The following is a 27,176-nucleotide window of genomic DNA, read 5'->3' as shown; positions in this document are numbered from 1 at the left end:
TTGGGGTCCTTTCATACTTTTTCAGAAATATTGTCTTCTAAATTAAACAGAAAAACATCTATGTGACTATAGCGATGCAACAGTTGTGATACGAGACCATGTGATGGATCAACTAGGTCAGAATATTTTTAAAATCCAGAGTGGCAAGGAATAAAAATAGAGAAACTTACTAAAAATCTTCTACAAAATAGTGATGTAAAATGTGAGGTATTAACCCATTTCTACTGTGTCATTCTAGCTTGTTTTCATTAACCATAGCAGAATTTCTAAAAGTGAGCTCTAAAATGTTGCAAATTTGATAATAAATTAAGGAAAAAGTCATTAGTCTCCAGAAACAAGAATTTAAAATCATTTGGCACTGAAGCCAGATGGCAAAGACTAAATGCTCTTCAGAAATTATGAACAATTATTCAGTTACATGAGACTGGTATAACAGTGTCAAGTAGAAAAACATTTAAGAAAACAGAAACCATTAAATTTGGGGGAGAGTTTAATTTGGAGGGAGAAGTTGATTTTGGGGGTTTTTTAGGGCTAAGTTGCTTCAGCTAAAAATATAGAACTGATAATAAACAAGAATGACTCTCTTCACTGGTAATAATAACTGTATGGAATTTCTATTGCGAGAAATTACTATAATGACAAAGGCTAGGAAGACTTTGTTACCCAATGTCATCCCTCTAATTTTAGAAGGATTAACCAACCAATTTTTGCTAAAATGTAGGCACGCATACCAAAAAGTGTGAATCTTGGTGAATATAGGATGTCTGGTAGGCCTCAGGTTATCTTCAGTCTTCACACTCTTGATGTTCCAGGAATGATGCGCGAGTTTAGGTTGGTTCTAGGATAGGCCCAGGGGCCTGGTTTGATCTGGGATCCCTGGGACCATACCTAGAACAAACCCAAACAAAACCAAACTCCTTGGGAGTGTGTTCAGCTCAGGTCGACTTCTGGGCTTTTCACCCATATGGACCTCCACGATTGTACCAGGACCATACACCAACCTTTAAGGGATGGGAGTTACATTTCTGGAGCCTTCTGTATGTTGTCAGCAGATAGTACTGTGCCTGAGTAAGCATTATTTAAGTCATGGTATGAACAGAAGGTAACAGATTGGTGCAATAAAAGTGCAGAAAATACTTTGATTTAGAAATGAAGTTAATTCCTTATGAATTTACTTAAGGAAGGGGAAAAGGATATGCTTTGTTTAGGATATTATAAAAGAGTAAACATAAAAGACATGCTTTAGTTTTAGAAAAATTCTTCAATAATATTCATTTGTAGGTAGCTAACGTTTAGGAAATGATATAAAACTGAAAAACATAAAGCCTAAAACAGTAAAATTATCCTTTACTTTAAGAAAATCTTAAGATATAAATAGGAGAGGAAATATATGTATCCATAACCATATCTCATAGAATATGCCGATTTTAAAGGATAATGCAGTCAAAAGAATATGCAGCTTAAATACTGTACTATTGCAATAATATGTGGCTAAATGAAGTTCAATACATAGAGATAAAACTAATTTCATTGCTGACAAGCTAAAATACATTAAAATGTATACCATAAAAAAATACTATATGCACTTTCTCACACATTTCATTTTTTTTTTTTTTTTTTTTTGAGACAGAGTTTCACTCTTGTTGCCCAGGCTGGAGTGCATTGGCACGATCTCGGCTCGCCACAACCTCTGACTCCCAGGTTCAAGCAATTCTCCTGCCTCAGCCTCCTGAGTAGCTGGGATTACAGGCATGAACCACCATACCCGGCTAATTTCGTATTTTTAGTAGAGATGGGGTTTCTCCATGTTGGTCAGGCGGGTCTTGAACTCCCGACCTCAGGTGATCCACCCACCTCGGCCTCCCAAACTGCTGGGATTACAGGTGTGAACCACCACGCCCGGCCCATTTTCATTTATTTATTTTTGAGACAAGGTCTCTTGTTCTGTTGCCCAGGCTGGAGTGCAGTGGTGCAATCACGGCTCACTGCAGCTGTGGCCTCCTGGGCTCAAGTGATCCTCCTGCCTCAGTCTACTGAGCAGCTGGGACTACAGGTGTGTGCCACCACATCCAGCTAATTTTTAAGTTTTTCTGTAGAGACCAAGTCTTGCTGTTTCTTGCCTAAGCTGGTCTTGAACTCCTGGCCTCAAGAGATCCTCCTGCCTCAGCCTCCCAAAGTGCTAGGATTGTAGGTGTGAGCCACTACGTCCTAGCTTATCACACATTTTAGAATATCTATAAAATCAGTTCCTCCTTATTCATGCTAAACTTTTACATGTGTGAATCCTTGAATCAATTCATCCTCTTTTTGGTTTACAGCAATTACACTGAATAGAATCACTTTCCTCTCACAACTACACTCAGAAGTTTTCTTCTTTTATCACTAACTTGGCTTTGGCATCGTGACTATCTCTTCTATAATGGCAGTCTCAACTCAAGAAACTGGTTTGGACCACCTATCTTTTTTTTTTCTGAGGTGAAGTCTCACTCTGTCACCCAGGCTGGAGTGCAATGGCGCAATCTCGACTCACTGTAATCTCTGCCTCCCGGGTTCAAGCGATTCTCCTGCCTCAGCCTCCTGAGTAGCTAGAATTATAGGCAGGTACCACCACCACGCCCGGCTAATTTTTGTATTTTTAGTAGAGACGGGGTTTCACCATGTTGGTCAGGCTGGTCTCGAACTCCTGACCTCGTGATCCGCCCACCTTGGCCTCCCAAAGTGCTGGGATTACAGGCATGAGCCACCGCGCCCAGCCTGGACCACTTATCTTTTATGATTATTATACCACAGATCCCTTCCATTAACATGGATAACTGAATGCTGACTATGAGGCATGGTCATAAAATAAACAGATTGATTTGACAATTACTTTGTAATGAAAGCATGAGTCAATATATGGTTACTAAAATAATCAGCATGTTGCTAAAAATAAGTTGTTTGATGTTAGGATATCCATTTCTATACAGATTTGACTTTTACTTGTAAATATTATAGCGTGCAAATTTTATTTTTCATTCAAGAGAGAAAAGTGATCCTGCTTAATTATTTAATATTAAATTACAATTGAATCATGCCCGGTACAGAATGACAGTGGGAATTTAGTCATTCAAATATCTGCCAATATCATTAGATCTAACACTGAAAACTTTTGGTAAGCTTTTAAGGTACACTTACTATAGGTGAATAAAAATAAAGACTCCTGTTTTCAAAACTAGCATAATCAAAAAATAAATTCTTTGTGGTATAATTGCCTGTAGTCTATAAATTTTATTACTTCTCAGGTCTCTGTGATATTAATCGTGAATGTTTTCTTATTTTTCAGGGCTTAATCTATTTTCATGTCTTGGAAATGAAGATACATTTCTCTCTTAAAAAAAAAAAAAAAAAAAAAGCCGGCTGGGCGCGGTGGCTCACGCCTGTAATCCCAGCACTTTGGGAAGCCAAGGCCGGTGGATCACAAAGTCAGGAGATCGAGACCATCCTGGCTAACACGGTGAAAACCCATCTCTACTAAAAATACAAAAAAATAGCCGGAGTGATGGTGGGCGCCTGTAGTCCCAGCTACTCGGGAGGCTGAGGCAGGAGAATGGCATGAACTTGGGAGGTGGACCTTGCAGTGAGCTGAGATTGCACCACTGCACTCCAGCCTCGGCAACAGAGCGAGACTCTGTCTCAAAAAAAAAAAAAAAAAAAAAGCCAAAGAAATTCTTAACAGCATGTAATCTCCAATTCAAATAGAAAATACTATAGAAAATGCTAACTTGAGTGGACCAGTTTTAATCAGCGCCAAATAATTCTAGTATAGAACTAACTTTAGAGAAAGTAAAGTATGTAAACAAAATGGTTCCTTTTGTACAATAACAACTTTCCTATTTTGAGAGCAGGTTATCTAATTCGGTAGCTTCACTTATTTTAACTATAGCAATGAAACAGGTAGTAAAGTAACAGACGTCACAAAATCCATGCATTTAAGCATAATCCACTTCCTCAAGTCTTCACTTTGAGTTTATTTATTCTTACTTTACACAGAAGTCTAATAAACTTAGTTCATCTGGTCTCCAAAATGAAAGCAGATCAGAAGGCACTTTATGAAGGTGGAGAAGGGCTACTGCTACAGGCACACTTAAGCAAGCAGTAATAGAAATGGAAGAATCAGAACGACTGTTAAAGACATGAAAACTAAAACGAGCACAGCAGAATGGAGCCATTTAGTACAGGGACAAACAGCTCTCAATGTCTGATTAGTCTATCAGATTATAATAAGTGATGTTAATGGTGATCATTTTGATACCAAACAAATTAAAATACATTCATATATTATTTAAGAAGACAGTAATGCATATCAATTTTATGAAGATTTCCTTCAGATATTATTCCAAAAAATTTTAGGGCTGAAAGAGGTTCAAGCTCTGCAGGAAACTGGGATATCTAGAATGACTCATTCCCCAAATATTCAATTTAGCCAGTTCTTACTAAATTAGCCATCTTTAGTCTCATACCAATAGTTCTAGAACATAAGTCTTGATGAACAGAGTTGAAGTTACATTTATAGTGCCATAAGTTTTAAATCTGTGTACTGTACTAAGAACAATTAATGATAACAATATATTTAACATTTTTCTGAAATATACACAATTTATTCAAAAATGATTGATAGTCAAATTTCTCTTATAGTTGAATTCATTAATGGAAGTCCTAGAAACATCATTATATAAACACTGAATTAGAACTTCAAATATATGGCAATCACATATTCAACCAAGTATTTGTTTTAGCAAGTTTTTAGTAAAGAACTAAGAGGCAAACAAAACAATGCTAAGCAGTCAAGCAGGTATCACAAAGTCCATGCAATTTACTGACAGAAAAGCCCCTTAGCTCTCTTTCAGTCTACTTACTCTTATTTTAGACACAATTCTAGCAAGCTTGGCAATCTGGTTTCTCAGTCCACAGCAGATTAGAAGCAGCAAATTAGGGGCCTATTGCAGGAGGCAGGCACACAAGACAGCGGCAAAAGTGACAGCTGATTATAAGGGAAGATAGAGAAACTGTGAAAAACAGACGTAACTCAAAAAAGCACACCAATGTGAGGTCATGTTGTAAAGGGGCACCTGACATATATCTCAGTAGCCCCTGAGGATGAGTTTTTATCACCCCATGATACAAACTGATATTCCTAAAGATGACAGAAAAAGTTAAATTATATTCTATGTACTCTAGACAAAGTAGAGAACTAGTGCGTTTAGTTATTAAATTATTAAGATGGATTTGTTTTAGTTAGCTGAGAAGTTAACTTAGGCAAATTAATCACCTGTCTATGATGACAGATAAATGAATTGTTACTGCATTTTTTTCTATATTTTCTCTTCTAAAATATTTGTAGCTTTATTTTCTAATTGTGAACTGCATAACTGTTTTCTTGTAAGTAGAATTGGAAAAATAAATCTATCTTTATGCCTTGTCTGGTTGTCATTCTTAGCATAATATCTACTTTAGTTCAAACAATGATTTAGCTGAGCTATAATACACTCTTACAGTATTTAGTCTGTTTCTTTGTTTTGGGTATAAGAACAATACACTATGATTAAACCAAATCAGTTGAACTTTTTCATATTTTACATTACTGATAGGAAGTGAAGAGTTAGTCACCAGAGTGAAATGATCTGTAAACACTCCACTGACTTACAATTTTGTGGAATGTATCAGGACTTGATTTTTTTAATGCCTTAACACTAAAAGCTTTATAACTTTTCTTACATAAATCAGAATATTACTATTATTTTAAGAAAATTGAGTTTTAAATGGACTTTCCTACCTGGAGGTAGACAAAGGGTACAAATTCTGTCTTCAAGAGTGACCTAAATAGACTCTCACATGCATTCTTCCATTAAGTACTAGGTTTGTGCTGGTAAAACAAACTACAGAAATATCTGTATTAAAAACTGTCAGGATGATACTCCTAACAAGAATCATACTGTTAAAAATCATATTGTAAAACTTAAAAAGCACAATTGTAAATTTTCCCTGCAGTGTTTTATTTTTTTCCCCAGACGGCTTCTTCTGTATATAGGGTAGCAGCATTTTTTTTTTTTTTTTTTTTTGAGACAGAGTCTCGCTCTGTTGCCCAGGCTGGAGTGCAGTGGCATGATCTCGGCTCACTGCAAGCTCTGCCTCCCGGGTTCACGCCATTCTCCTGCCTCAGCCTCCCGAGTAGCTGGGACCATAGGCACCCACCACCATGCCCAGCTAATTTTTTGTATTTTTAGTAGAGATAGGGTTTCACCATGTTGCCCAGGCTGGTTTCGAACTCCTGAGCTCAGGCAATCTGTCCGCCTCAGCCTCCCAAAGTGCTGGGATTACAGGCGTGAGCCACCGCATCCGGCCAGGGTGGCAGCTTTGAAAGCTAATTAAAAACCTGCTAAGGGAAGTAAAATATTCTTAGAAAAGTAACAAACAAGAAAACCTACTTACATTACATTGGCCTGTTTTTTAATACTTTCTAAGGTATTCATGGCAAGAAGAGCAAAGTCCTAGACAGAGGTTCCTGGATTTTATTGGACATAAACATTACCTATGGCTCATTCCAAAAGGACCAACTAAGAATCACTGGGAGTATGGTCTAAAATTTGCATTTTAAAAATAAGACTTTATTTATTTTGATGTAGTTACCCCACTAATACAACTGAGAACCACTGACTTCAAATATTATGAGAGAAAATTACTCCAGGAATTTTTGCAGAGAAGATAATACTTTATCTTGAAAATATTTTAAATATTTTAAAAGATGGAAACTGCACAAAAGAACAAATATTCAAATAAAGCTGCAAGATCTTTATGTCATAATTTCAACAAGTAGAGTTTTCACTGGATTATGTAACAAGTAGTGAATTAAATAGATCAGACTGAAAGACTGGAAATTCTCGATTAAAATTATTTAGTCTTTCAAAATTAAAAGGTATCACCTTAGAGAACACTGAATAACACTGATACAATTTTATGAAGATATTTCCCCTAAACTGGTGTAATAAAAATAACATACAATAAAAGAATTAAAAATTATTAAACTCTAATTCTTCCTGTGTAAGGTTATAGGTTGAGAGAGATTACCAAGTTTTTCCATAATTGCTTCTTCTAAACCCAAAGAAAAATAAAGTCAGTAAACTAAATAAGCGATTTAAATAAGAAAGTAAACCCTAAGTATTATTGAATAATTTAACAGTTATAACACACAAAGATTTTTAAAATTGAAATTTAGCTATTTCTAAGTAGTAAAGCAAGTCCCAACCTAAGGTATTCCTCCTAAGAGGTTAATTACAGATGAGTTCCAGGATTTTGGCAAAAAGGCAAACTCACCCATAGTACAATAATCTCTACTGTTTATATAAAGCAGAACCAAGTTTTTTTCTCAGATTAAAAAGTAAATTTCCTTAGATTCCTGAAAGAAAAAAAATCCCCATCGGTATAAGTAAATTTACTCACTAAAAGTGATAAGTTACAGGAATTTGAATGTGTTTCTTTACTCTAAAGACAATCTAGATTCATCATGCAATTTCCTTTCTAGGACAGCAACATAAATTGAGTTATTCCTACATTTCCCCCAAATAATGTCTATAGAACTACGTTATTGCATAGGAGATGCAGGTTTCAAAACTGTATACGCTGAAAATAATCACTCTTTGAAAATGCAATCACAACACAAAACAGGTAAGATTGGCCAATTTGAAAAGCAGTCTCTGTTAAGAGGTAGTTTGTAAATGAAATACTAAGGAGACAAGGATGCTTTCCTGGAGGCTGACAGGATGTTTCCTGAATCTCACTATGATGGACAGGGCAAGAAAACAGCAGGATTGTGACCTGTTTGTGTTAATGGCACCCAATTATCCAAGGTAAAGTGATACAAGGAACGTTTTTCTGCTTGCTAAATTGGGGGTGGGGCCTTGGAGTACAGAAATCCCACTTTGACATCATCACTTTCAATGGCAAAAAGAAAGGTGAAAGTGTAATTCTAAAAAATGGTACAATATTTTTCTTTTAAAGATCATTAGGACATCTTAAAATTAACTACTAAATACACACACGAACAAAGAAACATAAGAAACGTCATAACCCACGCACTGTTGAAACTACTTTTAGTTCCAAACCCCAGCACACATCAATTGTATCAATTAATTTTTTTATTCAGAACCTGGATCTTTAAGACTGGTATAAACAAAAATAAAATACAAACAACTTGTTATTAACATAATAGCTGCAGTTATTAACTGCAAGAATACAGTAAAAAGGAGTCATACTAAATGTTAATGTTCTTGCAACAGAATTTTCCCAATCACCTTATGGTAGCAAATTCTGGCAAGAAATGATAATTCATTTCTTATTAAAAATACTTAAAGAATTTCCAAGATTGATCAGTTGTGCCACAAATAAAACAGCAGTTTATTCAAAAGAGCCCTTACCTTTCTCTTATTTTCCTAAAAGATCTGCCATTTACAGGTAACTACTAATTTCAGATCAGTTATTCAAACCAGGGTTCTTCCTGTAAATCCATATCTTAGCTTTATATATAGTAAACTTACACTCATATTCCCTTTCCAGTCTTGAAGCTAAACACTTTTGTATAAGGAACAATCTAATATCACTTCGTATGAATCTTGGTTCTTACTTTTCTTCTATCTCATTTTTATTTTCTTCTATTATTTGTTCTTCCTCCTCATCACCAAAAGTCTGTTCCTGCATTGTGGTAAAGGAGAGAGATCTAGCAGCCACTTCTGCAGCAAGGCCAGCAGCGAAGGTAAAATCTGGTGACAGCTGTAGCCGTGCCAGCCTCTGCTTAATGGAGGGCTGTAATGAGTCCCTGGGAGTTGGAGGGGCAGTGGTCAGACCACTTCCATCTGCTTGCGGTTCATCTTCACTCTCACATTGGTAACACATTCTTTCTTCTGCTCCTTGGGGGAAGACTTCATTTGAAGAATTATCTTTATTTTTACCTTCTAGAGAGTTTTCACATAAATACTCAGTCCTACTTATTTCATTGTCTGTTGTGGCGGATTTACTACTTTCCTCTTCCGTATCATTTTTACTGACTTTTCCCATATCTGAATTCATTGATGGTTCTGAATTACTTATGGGTTCCACTGGGTCTACAGGAGACAAGGATTTCAACACGGCTTCAAATAAAAAAAAAGAAAAAAGAAAAAAAAAATAACTAAGGACCTAGCAATGATTTAAACTTTTAATTAAACCCTCAGTTTAAGTTTTTTCTTAAAAAGAACAATAAATAAATAAAAGCTAAATAAAACTTTCTAGTAAAATCAATGAAAATTTATAAATCCAGGAAACTTGATAAGAGAGAAAATGCCTAAGAAATGAAATGAGATGGGGATTTGATGAAGGTTTTTATGACACCTCACATATTATCTTATTTAAAATATTAAAGCAGTGGTTCTGAAAGTGTGTTCCCTGAACCAACATTATCAGTTATCACCTAGGAATTTGTTAAAAATGCAAATTCTTGGGCCTGATCCCAGACCTCCTGAAATGGAAACTCTGGGAGTAGGGACCAGCTATATTTTACAAGCCCTCATCTTGATTCTGATACACACTAAAGTTTGAGAACCATTGTATTAGGGAATGAGCAGCATGGTTTTCACTGATAATACGTTAGATAAAAGGCTTAAAGTAATCTAGATAATAATAATAATAATATCTTCCACATGTATACATACATATTTACAAGTTAAAACAGCATGGAAAAAAATGCAACATACAATTTAACTTACTTGCCAACCACCTAACAAGACCCTAATGAAAGTAAAGCCATAACTTCTACACATTTTGTAGTACCACGAAAAATACAAATGAAATAAAGTCTGCATTCAAGATCAACTATTGTACAAAATATAATACATAAATATAATATATATTCATACGGTAGAAGTTGTCCTTGCAAGGAAAATGCAGTTTTATTTAGCCCCTCTTGATGTTAGTAGGCAGTGGGTTGCTTGCTAGGCAGTCGCTCATCCCAGCATGAGGGGTTAGTATAATACAATATAGTATGAAGCATGACGGAAGGAAAAAAGTGCTTCTCGAAGAGCTGGCGTGTATTTAAAAAACGTTTTTGTAAAATGTGTCCACTTCCAGGAACCATCCCTAAGCTGCAGTAACTCCACTAGAGAAGCAGCAACAACAACAAAAAAATGGCCACAGCAGGTTCCAGTGCAGACTTTCCCCCTCTAATTCCATGCGGACTTTACCCCTGTAGGCAGAGATGAAAACAGCTCTGGAAGATGTACTGAAATTTTTCATGGGAAAAGCATTCTATGGTATCAGCAGCTTTTTACTTATTTTCACAAACTAAAACAGCATTATGACCCTCTCCAATGTAAACTATATCAAAAGCACATACCTGAAAAAGAGACACATTTCTCTCATTGATAAATCTTTTCCCATAATGTCAATAGCATAATTTTAAAGCTATATGAAGAAAACACTAAACAATAAAAAAGGATATAAGTTTATATACAATGCTATTTTCAATCTTTGTACATTCTTAGTTTATAAATCTGTTAGCTCTTAAAGGAAGCAACATATATTAGAAGTTGGTTGATATTCACAATTATCACTAATTAAATGGGGTGGATATAATCTGAGTAATGAGAGGATCAATTGACAAGTGTGTTAGAATTTAAGTCTCAAGGCAGGCAGGAGGCTTTACATTTTGTCTCTTGATCTTTGTCCTAGGGATACAGCAGTAAACAGTGCCTGACATATAACAAGTACCTAATAACTACTTGTTGAATGAGTAATTTGCTGAATGAATGCTGTGAGATAATAAGGCCCCTATTTAAGAAGACTGTAATTTTGTTACAGAGACAAACAAAACAAAACAAAACCCTGAACATATAGAAAACAACAGTGCCTAAAATTAATCTCTGATGTATGTAGGCCCAGTATATCAATGAACAGATTGCAAGAAATCAATCTGTTAATCATTTCCCTTCTCTGCTATATGCTTTGGGGTTCAAGACTTCCTTTATATTTCATCACAATGTCCCTCTAGTGTGAGGGTCTGTAGTGTTAGGAGAGGTGGCAGAGCTGGAGCACTCAGAGAAGGATTCATGGAGAAGGAGAGACTAGTAGAGAAGACAGCTTGGTGGAGAAGGCAGAATTCTTGGTAAAGGGGTAAGCATGAATTATTATTATTATTATTATATTATTATTATTATTATTATTATTATTATTATTATTATTTGAGACAGAGTCTCACTCTGTCGCCCAGCCTGGAGTGTAGTGGCGTGATCTCGGCTCACTGCAACCTCCACCTCCCAGGTTCAAGCGATTCTCCTGCCTCAGCCTCCAGAGTAGCTGGGATTACAGGTGTGTGCCATCACACCTGGCTAATTTTTGTATTTTTAGTAGAGAGGGGGTTTCGCCATGTTGGCCAGGCTGGTCTTGAACTCCTGACCTCAAGTGATCCACCTGCCTTGGCCTCCCAAAGTGTTGGAATTAGAGGCGTGAGCCACTGTGCTTGGCCAGCATGAATTTTTTTCAGAATAAAAATAACACATTTGTGAACTGTAGTTTAATCTGATAAACATAAGAAGATATCTATAGTAAAAACAGTAGAAAATACAATTGGATAGATGAATTCTTATGATGAAGAGACTTGAAAACAGGAAAGAGTTTAGATTCAATACAATAAGAAAGGGAGAAACCACTATAGGTTTTAAGATAGAGAGCCATCATCAATGCAGTGTTGGAGAAAAATCTGCAAAGAGTTTGCAAGATAGCTTAGAAGAAAAAGGTACTGAAAATGGAAGTCAGCTAAGAAGCTATTTTAATGTACAAGGATAATCTAATGAGGACCTGGGCTATAAAGGGGGCCAATGGGAAGAAAGAGGAATGATAAAACCAAGAAATGTGGATCTGGACAGGAGAGAACATAGGGCTCCCGAGAGAAAAAAAAAAAGAGAACTGGAGGAACTTTCCAGAAGTATAGGTAATCTATGTACTTCTAGTGAGGAGGGAAAAGCAAGGCAGTTGATTTTGAGGGTCCACACAGATACCCTAAAATGGAAGGGAAGTCATACTCTACCTACTTAGAAATCCATAGGCATTAATTCAACTAAGAATTAGCTAGGTTGATATTGTCAAGTATTAAGCTTCCCCTGATTCCTTCCCTGTCTCCCATGAAGTTTGACTTAAGAAAAGAAGGGTGAGAAACAGAAAGGAATATAAGGCTTTTGTATTACAAGCTATCCCACTCTGCTGAAATCAGAGTATGGGGAGTACGCCCACAGGCACCCCCCTCCCCTCCCCTCCCATCTACTAAAGTGCTCAAACCACTTAAATAACGCTAATGATGTGGCTCACTGGTTTAGGTTTTAATTCCTTTTTTTTTTTTTTCTTTTCTTTTTTTTTCTTTTTGAGATGGAGTCTCCCTCTGTTGCCCAGGCTGGAGTGCAGTGGTGTGATCTCGGCTCACTGAAACCTCTGCCTCCCAGGTTCAAGTGATTCTCCTGCCTCAGCCTCTCGAGTAGCTGGTACTACAGGCACGCACCACCATGCCTGGTTAATTTTTTTATTTTTAGTAGAGACGGGGTTCGCCATGTTGGCCAGGCTGGTCTTGAACTCCTGACCTCAAATGATCCACCCGCCTCAGCTTCCCAACGTGCTGATATTACAGGCATGTGCCGCCGCGCCTGGGCCATTTTTTTCAATGTGAACAGTTCTTAATTTTGTGCTTCACTGAGGTATTTTTAAATATTTTAACATATGGACAACAGAGTTGAGAATCTCAAATTCACTAAATTTGAAAATAACCTTTAAAATATCCCAAATTATTCAACTCGCTGCCTATTCTAAAACAAATTTACTAAAAAATTAAATAACTGATAAAAAAAGTATGACTTCATATTTCCAATGTGGTTACATTCCTACTCTTTTATTAATCAAATTGATTTAGCATCTAGAAGGAAAAGTACTATGCATACTGGTGGACCCTTATAAAACCCCAGAATTCTTCAGCTAAAATAACATTCATGGTTCAAGAAAGAAAGAATCCCCTACGCTGAAATAACCTGTTACTTTGAAGTCAGTGCTTACCATGATCACTAAACAGAAGTTGCTTCCACTTCTGCCTTTCTGCCTCTGAAGCTTTAAATCCCAGCACAGATTTTAATTCTTGGAGCACCCTCTTGGATTCTTCATGCTCACGCTTCTGTCTCTCTTTGTCTTCTTGAGACAAGTAATAAAAATCATCCTTTCTGAAATCACTATCAATATCTATATCATCTACATAAGCTTCTAATTCCTGAAAATGAATAGAAGAAAAAGCACTTTACTTGAAGCAGACAATTCTCTAGTAAGCATTCATTTACTTGCACTTACTTATCTCTGAGATTAAAAAAAAAGGACTTGCATTTGGCACAGGTCATTAAAGCAGAGCTAGGAAAAGAAAAAGGCAAATATATACCTAAGGATAAATTGAAATCTTCAAAAACAACCTAACAGTTGATACTAAAAAAGCACTGTGGATAAAAAAAGTTCAACAACTTCAGTAGTTATTTTTCTACTCTGGTAACATACCATACACTTAGTGTTATAGTCATTAGCTATATCAAAACCAATCAAAATTAGAAGGGCTGGCAGTTTGGGGAGGTGGTCAGGCACGTTTGTTTTCTTGTGGTTCTTTCGGATTTCCCAGGAAGTTTGAATACTCTTCCTAGGATTAGGGAACACCCCACCTTATGGTTCTCCCTATGTCTAAGACAGAGAGGGTAGGATGCTTGCTTACCCAAGCAGTAACCTTACAGTATAGGCTCAGGTAAATGACCTGGGATCCTCTAATTGACGTACCTGCATCAGATCGGACTTAGAAGTTTGTGATAAAAGAAGCAGGCACCAGCTGGGCATGGTGGCTCATGCCTGTAATCCCAGCACTTTGAGAGGCCGAGGCAGGCGGATCACGAGGTCAGGAGTTCAAGACCAGCCTGGCCAAGATGGTGAAACCCTGTCTCTACTAAAAACTACAAAAATTAGCCAGGCGCGGTGGCAGGCACCTGTAATCCCAGCTACTCAGGAGGCTGAGGCAGGAGAATTGCTTGAACCCGGGCAACAGAGGTTGCAGTGAGCTGAGATCGCGCCCCTGCACTCCAGCCTGGGCCACAGAGTGAGACTCAGTCTCAAAAAAGAAGCAAGCACTTTGAAAAATTCATTCTGGCAGGATGTTGCAGATATGCTTCCTGAGGTAGCACTTCTGGAGGTAGTTTTTACTATTCAGCATTGACGAAGCAAGGGGCAATGTCTCCACCCACTAACTTAGCAATGATATCTCCATTGCAACAGTTCTTTTGAGTGATTTGGCTGTTTACCCTAGCCTCATTCAAGCCTGCTTATCTGGCTCTCTGAAATATTCTGTAAGCTACCTAAAAGTTTAAATAAAGTATCTGTCTGTTAAACTAACTAGGGTTGGTTTCCATTTGCAATTAAGAATACTGAATAGTAACTTGTTATGCAACATACACGGAAAAAAAAATACTGAATAGATAATATGACCTAAGGAAAAGAGGTTTTCCTTAGAATGAACAAAAGTAATCTTTGTCACTATCCAATGCAATCATTAAAAAATTGTTTTTAGAAGTGAGGTATATCATAGTACATGCAGTCAAGTGCACAGGATTTTTACATATGCACACATAGCAGTAACTGCTACTCAGATCAAGATAAAAACATTTCCAGCATCCCAAAAGGTAGCTTTGCCAATGTACTAATTTTCAATGTGTTCAATCACTTTTGAAAGCCACTCAGATATGGACAATTAGATATAAATAACAACCAAAAAAAAGTCTGCTGGTGAATTCAATGAATTCAGAGTTAAGCACTAAGAACTAATGATATGATATAAATTCAATATATTATGTTGTAATTTTGAAGCTCATTAGAAACAGAAATCCAACAAGGGAAAGAACAGTAATTTTCACCCTTACCTGCTCCTCTGGGATTGGATCTTTGTCTGCAATGTGTAGAGTAGGCTGCTTCAAAGGTACTACTGTACAATGTGGGTTTTCACATGCTATTTCAGGCTTGCCTTTAAAAAACGGGAGTAGATGGGAATAAAGATAAGAAACAGACCATACAGAAATGAGTGAACATCTAACTAAAAACATCCTTGGGGCCAGGTGTGGTGGCTCATGCCTGTAACCCCAGCACTTTGGGAGGCTGAGGCGGGAGGATCGCTTGAGCCCAGGAGTTCAACACCAGCTTGGAAACAAAGTAAGACTCTGTCGCTACAAAAACTAAAATAAAAATCAGCTGGGCATGGTGGTGCACACCTGTAGTCCCAGCTACTTGGGAGGCTGAGGTGGGAGGATCGCTTGAGCTGGGGAGAGCAGTGACCACACCACTGCACTCTAGCCTGGGCAACAGAGCTAGATCCTGTCTCCCCCAACCAAAAAAATCCTTGGTACTAATACTTTGTCAATTTCATAGTCCAACTTGTTCTAACAACTTTTTATTTATAAAAAAGATATCAAAATGAAAAACAATAAATTAGTAGATTTACAACTTAACTTTAAGTCTTTAAACTCTTAGAGAAGAGGACCTGCCCTTCTCTCTTCACCTCACCACAGTATCTGGTACACACCAGGTACTCTATAAGTACTTGTTGAACAAAATATTATCATTCATAGCACAGGAACAGTCTTAAGACAGACCATCACTCTTCTTCACAAAATACAAACTTCAATCTTACCCTGAGGTTATTTCAACTCTCAGAGGTTGGAACTGGAAACGAATTCACAAGGAAATATCTTTTAAAGATCACCCAAGTGAGTTTAACTTTGATTAATTCTTAAAATTTGTGTTTGGTATTTAATGACAGGGTTACTTAGTCTCATATCCAGCTGGCTACCATTAATCATTACCTTTCTACTTAAAAAAAGAAGTATGGTTTAAACTTGTTGATTTTTACTTTTCAAAAGTAACAGTAGTTAAATGGTTAAAATAAAGAAGCATTTGGGAAATGTTACAAAAAAATGACTGGTTAGTTTGTAGGCAAGATGGCAGAAGGATGAATAAATTAATAGGAAGCACTAATGAGAGACAGAATAGCACAGTGGCTAAGAGCTGTAGAGTTAGTCACACCTGGGTTACATCCCAGCTCTTGCTGTTTTCTAGTTTAAATTATAGTTAACTGGCCAGGCACAGTGGCTCATGCCTGTAATCCTAGCACTTTGGGAGGCCAAGGCGGGAGGATCATGAGGTCGGGAGGATCATGAGGTCGGGAGTTCGAGATCAGCCTGACCAACATGGTGAAACCCTGCCTCTACTAAAAACAGAAAAATTAGCCAGGCATGGTGGTATGTACCTGTAATCCCAGCTACTCAGGAGGCTGAGGCAGAAGAATCGCTTGAACCCAGGAGGTGGAGGTTGCAGTGAGCCGAGATTGCATCATTACACTCCAGCCTGGGCAACAGAGCAAGACTCTGTCTCAAAAAAAAGGGCCAGGTACAGTGGCTCACACCTGTAATTCCAGCACTTTGGGAGGCTAAGGTGGGTGGATCACGAGGTCAAGAGTTCGAGACCAGCCTGGCTAATATGGTGAAACCCCATCTCTAAAAAAAATACAAAAATTAGCTGGGTATGGTGGCGTGTGCCTGTAGTCCCAGCTATTTGGAAGGCTGAGGCAGGAGAATCGCTTGAACCCAGGAGGTGGAGGTTGCAGTGAGGTGAGATTGTGCCACTGCACTCCAGCCTGGGCGACAGAGTGAGACTCTGTCTCAAAAAAAAAAAAAAAAAAAAAATTACAGTTATCTGTAGAACAGTGGTGAAAATAATAGTACTATCTAGTAAGATTAAAAAAGAATACATGAAAAGTGCCTGCTACAGATTACATGCTCAAAAACTGCCACTATTGCCTAATTAGCGGAACACAGATTTCATTACATCAATGCTGACACCATATATTGAGTTCTTTGAATGAAAAGAAAAAAAACCAAATAAATCCATAAGACTACTATTAATAGCAATAAACAGGTACATTAAACAGTGTGCTGGCAATCCAGCTCTAAACAAAACAAAACACCCAATTTGCAGCACTTCCTGATTTCCAGTTCCCATGGTGTAAATGCACCCACTGTGACCAATTTTAAGCTACCAATGATGTTAAACTGACTCACCAATTTCTGAATATTTAACAATCTTTGGAGAGCTAGCTCCAGCATGCAATTCATTTAACAAAAATCTAGCAAGAGGCCAGATGTGGTGGCTCAAGCCTGCAATCCCAGCACTTTGGGAGGCCAATATGGGCTGATCACTTGAGGTTAGGAGTTGGAGACCAGCCTGGCCAACATGACGAAAACCCGTCTCTACCAAAAAACACAAAAACTAGCTGGGCGTGGTGATGCATGGCTGTAGTTCCAGCTATTCGAGAGGCTGAGGCAGGAGGATCATTTGAACCCGGGATGCAGAGCTTGCAGCGAGCTGAAATCGCGCCAATGCACTCCACACTCCAGCCTGCGCAACACAGTGAGACTCTGTCTCAAAAACAAACAAACACAAAAAGTCTAAAAAAACTTTAAAAACCCACCAGATTTTTAATTACGTGCTTGCAGTAATAGCTTTTACAAACAGCACAGAAGGTTATAAAGTGAAAAAACCCCCCTGAAGAACTTATCCCTCAATTCTATTGTCTGAAAGCAGGGGCTTGCCAAATCTGCCCCACTGCCTGTTCTTGTAAATAAATTTTTCCTAGAACACAGCCACACTCATTTAAGTATAGTCTATGGGTGCTTTCACATTACAACAGCAGAGTAAAGTAGTTGTAACAGACACCATATGGCCTGCAAGGCAGAAAATCTTTAGAGGAAAAAAATTGCAGACCCTTATCCCACAGCAATGCTTCTCAAATTTCTCACACTTCAACGTGGATACAAATTACCAGATCTTATTAAAATACAGGCGGATTTAAAGTCAGGGGTGCATTTGTAACAAGCTCTCATGTATGCTTATATACTAGTCTGGGGACCACTCTGAATAACAAGGTCCTAGAGGCAATAAATGTGAAGCGTTTTAAAATAATGTGACACACACACATACACATGCGCACACACATATATTTTTGAGACAGGGTCTCACTGTGTCACCAAGGCTGGAGTGCAGTTGTGCAATCATGGCTCACTGCAGCCTCGACCACCTGGACTCAAACAATCTTTCCACCTCAGCCTCCCAAGGAACTTTTTTTTTTTTTTGGTAGAGATGGGGTTTTGCCATGTTGCCCAAGCTGGTCTCAAACTACTGGGCTCAAGCGATCCTCCCTCCTTGGCCTGCCAAAGTGCTGAGATTATAGGCATGAGCCACCGCACCTGGCCTGTGATATTTTTAACAATGGGAAACTTCATTAACTGGAGATGCTTTTCTATGTCAGTCCTTGAGTAATGCCAAAGTTATAACCTATTCTCAATGATTTCCTGAGCTTACCACAGTATATATGTAGATACATATGTGTATATATATGTATATGTGTGTACATACGTATTTATATAAATTCTATATAAAATATGGAATGATTCATGAATTTGTACATCATCCTTACACAAAGGACATGTTAATTTTCTCTGTATCATTCTAATTTCAATACATGTGCCACCAAAGCCAAGTACTCTAATCTTGGTTTCTAAATGCCATTCTCCACTAAAAGGTTTTACAAGCCATTCCTCCTTCCATCTCCAGTTCCTTGCAACTACTGATCTGTTTTCTGTTCCTTTGCCAACTTAAGAGTACCTCATAAGTGGAATAATATAGTACGTAGTGGTTTGAATGTGACGTCTTTCACTTGGCATAATGTATCAGAGATTCATTCATCGTGTTGTATGCATTGGTAGTTCACTTTTTTTGTTGCCGAGTAGTATTTCACTGTATGGATGGATGTAACAGCTTAGTCACATCCCAAAGCCTAGCTGCTTCTAGTTTTAGTTTATAAACAAAATATTTATGTATAGGCTTTTGTGTGAACACTAAGTTTTTATATTTCTTGGTTAAATACGTAGGAATGATACTACTGGGTCATATGGTATATGCATTCATAGTGGTTAAAATTTTGATGAAGAAAGCATATTTATAAAACCTCAGAGTATTTCTTTACAAAATATTTATCACGTAAGACTTTAAGGAAAAGGAGAATAAAGAACATGACAACTGAACACCATGCACAATCTAGGTCTAGACATATAAAAAATATTGGGACAATCAGGGAAATCTGAATGGGTTCTGTGGATAAAATGACAATATCATGGTTGGTGTTCATTTTCTGATTTTGATGATATACTGTGGGTACATAGGAGAATGTTCCTGTTTTACAAAAATGCATACAGAAATATTTAGGGGTAATGGGGCTTCAAGTCTACAACTTACTCTCAAATGGCTCAGAGTAACACCACCATCAAAAGAATTATACACACATACAGATACACACATAGATAAGGCAATTGTGACAGAATGTCAACAACTAGGAAATATCGATGAAGGAGACTTTCAACTATTGCAACTTTTCTGTAAGGTTGAAATGATTTCAAAATAAGACTTTTTTTAAAAAAGATATGGCTAACTAAAGTACCTGCTTCTTAAAATATTCAAATGAACATTTTTTTAAATTTAAACCTGTGTAGTCATGGCCACTGTGAATTTTTTAGTGAAAAAAGCTTGTGAACTATTTGTGTCCTAATCCATATCATTATTATATATAAGCAAAGCCACACATACAGAAAATAATTAGAAAATGGCTTAATTACCTACCCAATGAGGTGGAGAAAGTTTTCACAGTAATGGTTAACAATAGTGGATAAGTGATAGACTAAGATTCAACATCTCATAATGTGCTAAAGGAGGGGTGAATGGGATGCATCTTTCTTTTCTTTTCTTTTTTTTTTTTTTTGAGACAGAGTCTCGCTCTGTTGCCCAGGCTAGAGTGCAATAGCATGATCTCAGCTCACTGCAAGCTTCACCTCCTTGGTTCACGCCATTCTCCTACCTCAGCCTCCCGAGTAGCTGCGACTACAGGTGCCCGCCACCATGCCCGGTTAATTTTTTGTATTTTTAGTAGAGACAGGGTTTCATTGTGTTAGCCAGGATGGTCTCGATCTCCTGACCTCATGATCCGCCCACCTCGGCCTCCCAAAGTGCTGGGATTACAGGCGTGAGCCACTGGGCCTGGCCTTTTATTTATTTATTTTTTTGAGAGACAGTGTCTCACTCTGTTGCTCAGGCTGGAGTGCAGCAGTGGCGCGATCATAGCTCACTGCAGCCTCAAACTCTTGGGCTTAAGCAATCCTCCTGCCTCAGACTCCTGAGAAGCTGGGTAACAGCTACTCCCGTCACCGTGCCTGGCCAGGATGCATCTTTTAACAACCAAAGGTCCTCTGAGTGTTTCTATTTGTAGAAAATGTACACAAAAGCCCTAGATGTCATATCAGAAAGTTTAATATGCATAAGTATTTGCATATATCAGAGTTTCTTGGTAGATTTATCCTTTGGAGAAAAAATTATTCATAGTTTACATTTGAGATATTCAGAAAACCTACGGGTAATATATCAGTAATTAGCATGTTAATATTTCCTTTGGAGAAAGTGAATACTTTTACTATCTAAGGATTTGTTCAAGCTTGTTTAAGACATTAAAGAAATTATTACAAATCTAGCTGTAAACACAAAAATAACAGGATGTTAAAGCATTAATTATCTTTAGCAGCAATGCAAATTCCATGCTTAAGTCTGAGTAACCTCATAATAAAGATCCAAGAGATAAATATGGTACTGATTTGAAGCACAGTTTTCAAAAATTGATATGCCAAACATTGAAAAATGAAATCAGTGAGGTAAAAACAAGCATAAAATCAGAGTCACATAAAAGCAGCTTGGTGGAAAAATCTCAAGACTATATATATATTTTTTTTACCTAGTAGCACAAAGCAATCTGATATATTATTAAATAATGACACGTCTTTAGATCTTAGTACTAAATATGCAGTGCCACTAATTATATCATTTGTATATTATTTTTGAATGACTGAAGTAAGAAATTTATCTTAAAAGAAAAACTCAAGTTCCTAGCCCCAGACTATCAAACTCATTCTTTTTTTTTTTTATTTTTATTTATTTATTTATTTTTTTAATTATACTTTAGGGTTTTAGGGTACATGTGCACAATGTGCAGGTTTGTTACATAAGTATCCATGTGCCATGTTGATTTCCTGCACCCATTAACTCGTCATAAACTCATTCTTTTATTATCCTAACTGAAAAAGAGTTTCTGGAAGTTCTAATAATAGAAAAATACTATCAAAATTTATTCTGTCATTTCAGTTTTTTTAAAAAAGAGATATGATTCACTGAACTTTCAAATCATATTCATTTTTAATTTACAAAATGAGAGCCAAGAATTGTATTCAGTGTCACTTTGTACATATAAATTCAACATTTTAAAAAAGTAAACTAAGAAATTTTGAAGCTAGTTTCATCATTAAAGACAAGAAGTCCACCTAATAAAATCCTACCAGAGTGGAATAAGCATGTCTGATAAGCATATGGCAAAGAAATCTCTCACAGGTACCTTTTTTATCTGTATTTCTTCGTAGCAGTTTGTCGACCTGAGAAATGGCCTCTTCCCAGCAATTGTTGCTTGCTTGAACGTGGGGCTGAATCAACTTTAATTTCTGTTCTAGGATGGGATAAGCCTCTGACACTAGTTCTTGTGTTTCTTTAGTACAAACAAGCTTTTCAAGTTCATCTTCAAGAATTATTACCCTGAGTCATAAAGAAAAACAGAAACAGATTTCTATAATATGAAATGAAAAATGTATAATTTACGAGGCTTATTTTAAAATAAGCTTAAATCCCAGCACTTTGGGAGGCCAAGGCAGGTGAATGGCTTGAGCTCAGGAGTTCAAAACCAGCTTGGGCAACATGGTGAAACCCCATTTTCACCAAAAATACGAAAAATTAGCCGGGCACGGTAGCATGTGCCTAAGGCTGAGGTGTGAGGACTGCTTGAGCCTGGGAGGTAGAGGTTGCAGTGAGCCGCGATAGCGCCACTGCACTTCAGCCTGGGGGACGGAGTGAAATCCCATCTCAATTAAAAGAAAAAAAAGAAAAAAGGCTTATAAGATGAAAAAAGTTCTGGAGTTGGACAGTGCTAATGGCTACACAACAATGTGTATACACTTAATGCCACTGAACTGCACATTTTAAAATGATTAAATGATAAATTTTGTTGTTTTTTTTTTGTTTTTTTTTTTTTGAGACGGAGTCTTGCTCTGTCGCCCAGGCTGGAGTGCAGTGGCGCAATCTCGGCTCACTCCAAGCTCCGCCTCCCGGGTTCACGCCATTCTCCTGCCTCAGCCTCTCCGAGTAGCTGGGACTACAGGTGCCCGCCACCACGCCCGGCTAATTTTTTTTTTGTATTTTTAGTAGAGACGGGGTTTCACCGTGGTCTCGATCTCCTGACCTCGTGATCCGCCCGCCTCGGCCTCCCAAAGTGCTGGGATTACAAGCGTGAGCCACCGCACCCGGCCGATAAATTTTGTTATGTATACTTTGCCACAATTTTTTAAAAAGCTTATAAAGAGTATTAAATATTTATTCAACAAATATTTCTTGCATACATATTAGGCATTTTATGGGCTAAAGAAAAATTAAACTCATCTGCTATTTATAAGAAATAACAAGTGATATTACACATATATGTAAGTAAAATATAATATCCACCGCCCCTCCCTACCCCACCCCACCCCCACTTCCCCTGCCAACAACAGCTCCCTGGCTCCCTCCCCACTTGGATGAGGCTCGAGCTGGTGACATGCAAGACTGGAGACACCACAGACCCACGAACCGGAGCAGCTTGGAGGCAGCGAATAATAGCTCTGCAGGTCTGCAATAAAAAATGGCCTCCCGGAGCTTGCAGTGAGCCGAGATCGCGCCACTGCACTCCAGCCTGGGTGAAAGAGCGAGACTCCTTCTCAAAAAAAAAAAAAAAAAAAAAAAGGCCTCCAACAAAACCACATTGCAAAACATGGGAAAGAAACAGAATGGAAAAGTAAAAAAGTTGAAGAGGCAGAGCCTGAAGAATTTGTGGTGGAAAATGTACTAGATAGACATGTAGGGAATGGGAAAGTGGAATATTTCCTGAAGGGATTTACAGATGCTGACAATACTTTGGAACCTGAAGAAAATTTAGATTGTCCAGAGTTAACTGAAGCATTTCTTAATTCTCAAAAAGCTGGTGAAGAAAAAGATGGTACAAAAAGAAAATCTTTATCTGACAGTGAATCTGATGACAGCAAATCAAAGAAGAAAAGAGATGCTGTTGACAAACCAAGAGGATTTGCCAGAGGTCTTGATCCTGAAAGAATAATTGGTGCCACAGACGGCAGTGAAGAATTGATGTTGCTCATGAAATGGAAGGATTCAGATAAGACAGACTTGGTGCTGGCACAAAAGGCAAATATGAAGTGTCCTCAAATTGTAATTGCTTTTTATGAAGAAAGACTAACTTGGCATTCTTGTTACATACAAACATATATATAAAATTTGCAGTCGGGTGCAGTGGCTCACATGTGTAATCCCAGCACTTTGGGAGGCCAAGGCAGGTGGATCACCTGAGGTCAGGAGTTCAAGACCAGCCTGGCCAACATGGTGAAACTCTGTCACTACAAAAATATAAAAATTAGCTGGGCATGGTGGCAGGTGCCTGTGATCCCAGCTACTCAGGAGGCCAAGGCAGGAGAATCGCTTAAATCTGGGAGGCAGAGGTTGCAGTGAGCCGAGATCACGCCACTGCACTCCAGCCTGGGCAACAGAGTGACAGACTCCATCTCAAAAAAACAAAAATAAAAAACAAAAAAAAACAAGAAAGGGTGGGGGGGAGCGTCCTGGTTTTTTATTTACTAGTGTGACAAAATAACTACATTCTAATGAAAATCAAGTTTTATATGCTCATTTTGAAAAAAAGTGTTGGAAGAGTTGTTGGGTTTTTCTTTTTTGCATCAATAGCACTGGTTACTTTGAATAAATAAATAAAAGCTTTCTGTAGTTTCTTCCTTTATCAGAAAGGAAAAAGACTACAATATCATAAATAATTAGAACTATCATTTTATTTCCATTTTACAGATAATAAGGAATTAGGCCCAGAGAGTTGGGGAAACTTGCCTAGAGTCACAAAGCTAGTAAGATGTAAAACTGGGCTGAATACAGGCACAAAAGGATAATACCACAGAGAGACAGTGTTATGAGAAATCAGAAGGGAAAATTACTACCAACTCTAAGGAAAGATGGGGAACAACTAAGGAAGAGGTATTTTTGAGGCAGCATTGAAGGATGGATAAAACTTGGGCCCATATACAAAAGGTGAGGAAGGTTGTTCTTTTTATTTTTTATTATTTTTTTTTGAGACAGGGTCTCACTCTGTCACTCAGGCTAGAGTGCAGTGGTGTGATTTCGGCTCACTGCAACCTCATCCTCCAGGGGTCAGGTGATCCTCCCACCTCAGCCTCTCAACTAGTTGGGACTACAGGCGTGTACCACCATGACTGGGTAATTTTTGTATTTTTTTGTAGAGATAAGGGTTTCCCATGTTGCTCAGGCTGGTCTCAGCTCCTGGGCTCCAGCGATCTGCTCTACTTGGCCTCCCAAAGTATCAGGATTACAGGTGTTAGCCATTGAGCCTGGCCAGAAGCTTGTTATATTAGGTTGGTACGAAAGTAATTGAGGTTTTTGCCATTACTTTTTTTTTTTTTTTTTTTTTTTTGAGACAGAGTCTCGCTCTGTCGCCCAGGCTGGAGTGCAGTGGTGCTATCTCGGCTCACTGAAAGCTCCACCTTCTGGGTTTACACCATTCTCCTGCCTCAGCCTCCCGAGTAGATGGTACTACAGGTGTCCACCACCATGCCCAGCTAATTTTTTTGTATTTTTAGTAGAGACGGCGTTTCACCGTATTAGCCAGGATGGTCTCGATCTCCTGACCTCGTGATCCTCAGCCTTTAAAGTGGAATATTCTGTACATGCTAATGTCTCTCACCTTTCTAGGTATTTTCACTAGAAAGTACACCAGTCACAAACCATCATATCCCAAAGTGCTGGGATTACAGGCGTGAGCCACCTCGCCTGGCCTGCCCTTACTTTTAATGGCAAAAACTGCAATTACTTTTGCACCAACCTATAGAAGGACCATGGGAAAAGGCATTTATACAGTTTGGCTGGACTGAAGGAAAGGAATGAGAAATAAAGAGAAACAGACTGTAGTCAGGTTATGACAAACCCTTCTATAGTATGTTTTGTAAGGACTTTAGTTTGAGCTGCTATGACTCCGAAACCAGTCAAGATTTTCAGTGAAGTGAGAAAGCAAATATATGCCTCAGTAACATTAATCTGGCCATACACACCCTGGAGGTGGGGAGAACAGTTAGAGATTAATGCCCTATGGTTCCACACCGAGGCACTGAGAGTGGGAACAGCAAAGAACACAAGGGGGAGAGGAGTGAAACACAAAAAGAGCATTCTAAAATATGAAACACAAAACAATTATTTAGTTAACAATTTAAAAAGTTGTATGTAGCAGCACTACAGAGCAAATTGGATATGATGGTTTGTGACTGGTGTACTTTCTAGTGAAAATACTTAGGTGACAGACATTAGCATGTATAGAATATTCCACTTTAAAACATGACAAAAACTTCCTATGCATAATCCACAATTCCTGCTCATGGTACAAAGCTCCTCTTTTTTGTGTTCATGTCTACCTTGTGTAGCACTCTTTCTTCCCTGAGCCGTCTTCCCTCACTCAAATGCATTCTAATATACACCATATATTTCTGATTCTATTGCCAAAACTTATTTCTTCGGAGGCTCTGGCTTTGCCTACAAACTGTCCACTGAAATCTTATTTTCCTTTGAGGACAATCCAACCTTTGCCACTCACTCAAGTGGAGATGGCCTTATCGCCCAGTTCCCTGTAGGAGGCAGGGCTAAGAGCCTCGTTAGCATTTACCTGCTTTCTTAGAACAGCAGATATAGACCACTGGAATACCCTGAGTTCATAGTGTCTTCATTTTTCCTATGCCATAATCTTTATATCAGCCTTATATCAAGCCCATCTCAGGCCTTGAACTGATGGGTAAAAACTTGGCTTCTCAAAATGTCTTTCTGACTTTAAGTTCCTATCCTTGTGTCTCTTATCCTCCCTAATTCCAGTGAAACTAGCCTTTTGATTTTGCTGATATGTCAAGTCCTTTTGACCCATTCTTATTTACATAATTAAATACGGTCTTCCCCATTCCACTTCTTGCCTTGTATCCCAGGGTCAAGTACATCAACTACAATCTTGTCAGCTCTTTAAATGCCTAGGACCTTCCTGATTACCAACACAACATGAACCCAACCATTCATTTGATCCAGTCCTACACGATGAATATTTAACTGTTAGAGAAAAATTTCATTGGAAATGACTGTATTCAATTAAATGCCTTGATTCAATTTTTAAACTTGAAAACTTCCATGTACAAATATGTGAAAATAGTATTTTCAGCTGATAAAGGTATACCAAAGTGGGACATAAAAATTTAGGAATTAAGGTAGAGTACCAACAATTTCATGCAAGGTAGGAAACGAACAAATATAAACTCTAGACTCTACATTTTGCTCTTCAACTGGGACCACAAAGCTTGTCCTGTGATACAAAACAATTTCCAGATCTGCTGTAATTTATTTAGAAAAATAGCAATATGTTACTCTTCTACTATATATAACATATATACTGTTCCAGTACTGGTAGATATTTCTATTGGACTGCAGTTTCCAGTTTAAGAGTACTACCTTAAGAGTTAAAAGAAAACTCATTCTTTATAACCATCTCCATTTCAGCTCTCAAAGAGAATGAACAACACCTGCTTTTAGCCTACCTTTCCAAGTTTTCTGTCGAACTAAGGAAAAGTAAAAACCATAAATAATAACTCCCTCAAGTTATAGTACTTACAAATTATTTTTTTTTTTTGCTATATTTGTAGCTATAAATCACCCTTCATGCTCATGCCTCAGTTTTGTTTCTTTTTTCTAGGTAGTACACAAGCCAGCAACCACAATGGTGCACGAATGAAGCTTGCTAATCACCGAGACCTTTCTTGGTATAATTTCTAAAC

The 27,176-nt window shown here is 37.9% G+C and overlaps 1 protein-coding gene, 1 non-coding gene and 1 pseudogene across 22 annotated transcripts in view; 1 reads left to right on the top strand and 2 right to left on the bottom strand.

Moving 5' to 3' along the window:
* Window positions 1-8,153: 8,153 nt before the first annotated feature.
* The window catches only part of VEZT (vezatin, adherens junctions transmembrane protein), an 83,132-nt gene continuing 64,109 nt past the window's right edge, over window positions 8,154-27,176 (bottom strand). For 14 of the 21 annotated variants that reach the window (XM_055238385.2, XM_055238383.2, XM_055238392.2 and 11 more), the window contains 4 exons: window positions 21,599-21,792; window positions 14,982-15,082; window positions 13,099-13,306; window positions 8,154-9,161 (listed from right to left, as the gene is read on the bottom strand). In XM_055238385.2, coding sequence (XP_055094360.1) covers window positions 8,653-9,161; window positions 13,099-13,306; window positions 14,982-15,082; window positions 21,599-21,792 — 1,012 coding nt within the window. In that variant the 3' untranslated portion in view covers window positions 8,154-8,652. Of the gene's footprint in view, window positions 10,250-10,399; window positions 10,484-13,098; window positions 13,307-14,981; window positions 15,083-21,598; window positions 21,793-27,176 lie in introns of those variants that run through there. The other 7 variants (XM_055238397.2, XM_055238398.2, XM_055238394.2 and 4 more) reach the window with 2 other exon arrangements.
* On the bottom strand, window positions 18,546-18,653 carry LOC129461298 (U6 spliceosomal RNA). Its single transcript, XR_008650456.1, has one exon. It is a non-coding gene; the product is annotated as a U6 spliceosomal RNA (small nuclear RNA).
* LOC129459323 (chromobox protein homolog 3-like) lies at window positions 23,036-27,174 on the top strand (annotated as a pseudogene).

This window comes from Symphalangus syndactylus, chromosome 13 (genome assembly GCF_028878055.3).
Source record: "Symphalangus syndactylus isolate Jambi chromosome 13, NHGRI_mSymSyn1-v2.1_pri, whole genome shotgun sequence".
Classification (NCBI taxonomy): Eukaryota; Metazoa; Chordata; class Mammalia; order Primates; family Hylobatidae; genus Symphalangus; species Symphalangus syndactylus.
Note: the sequence above shows the minus strand (reverse complement) of the source record. Positions and strands in the feature narration are given on the sequence as shown.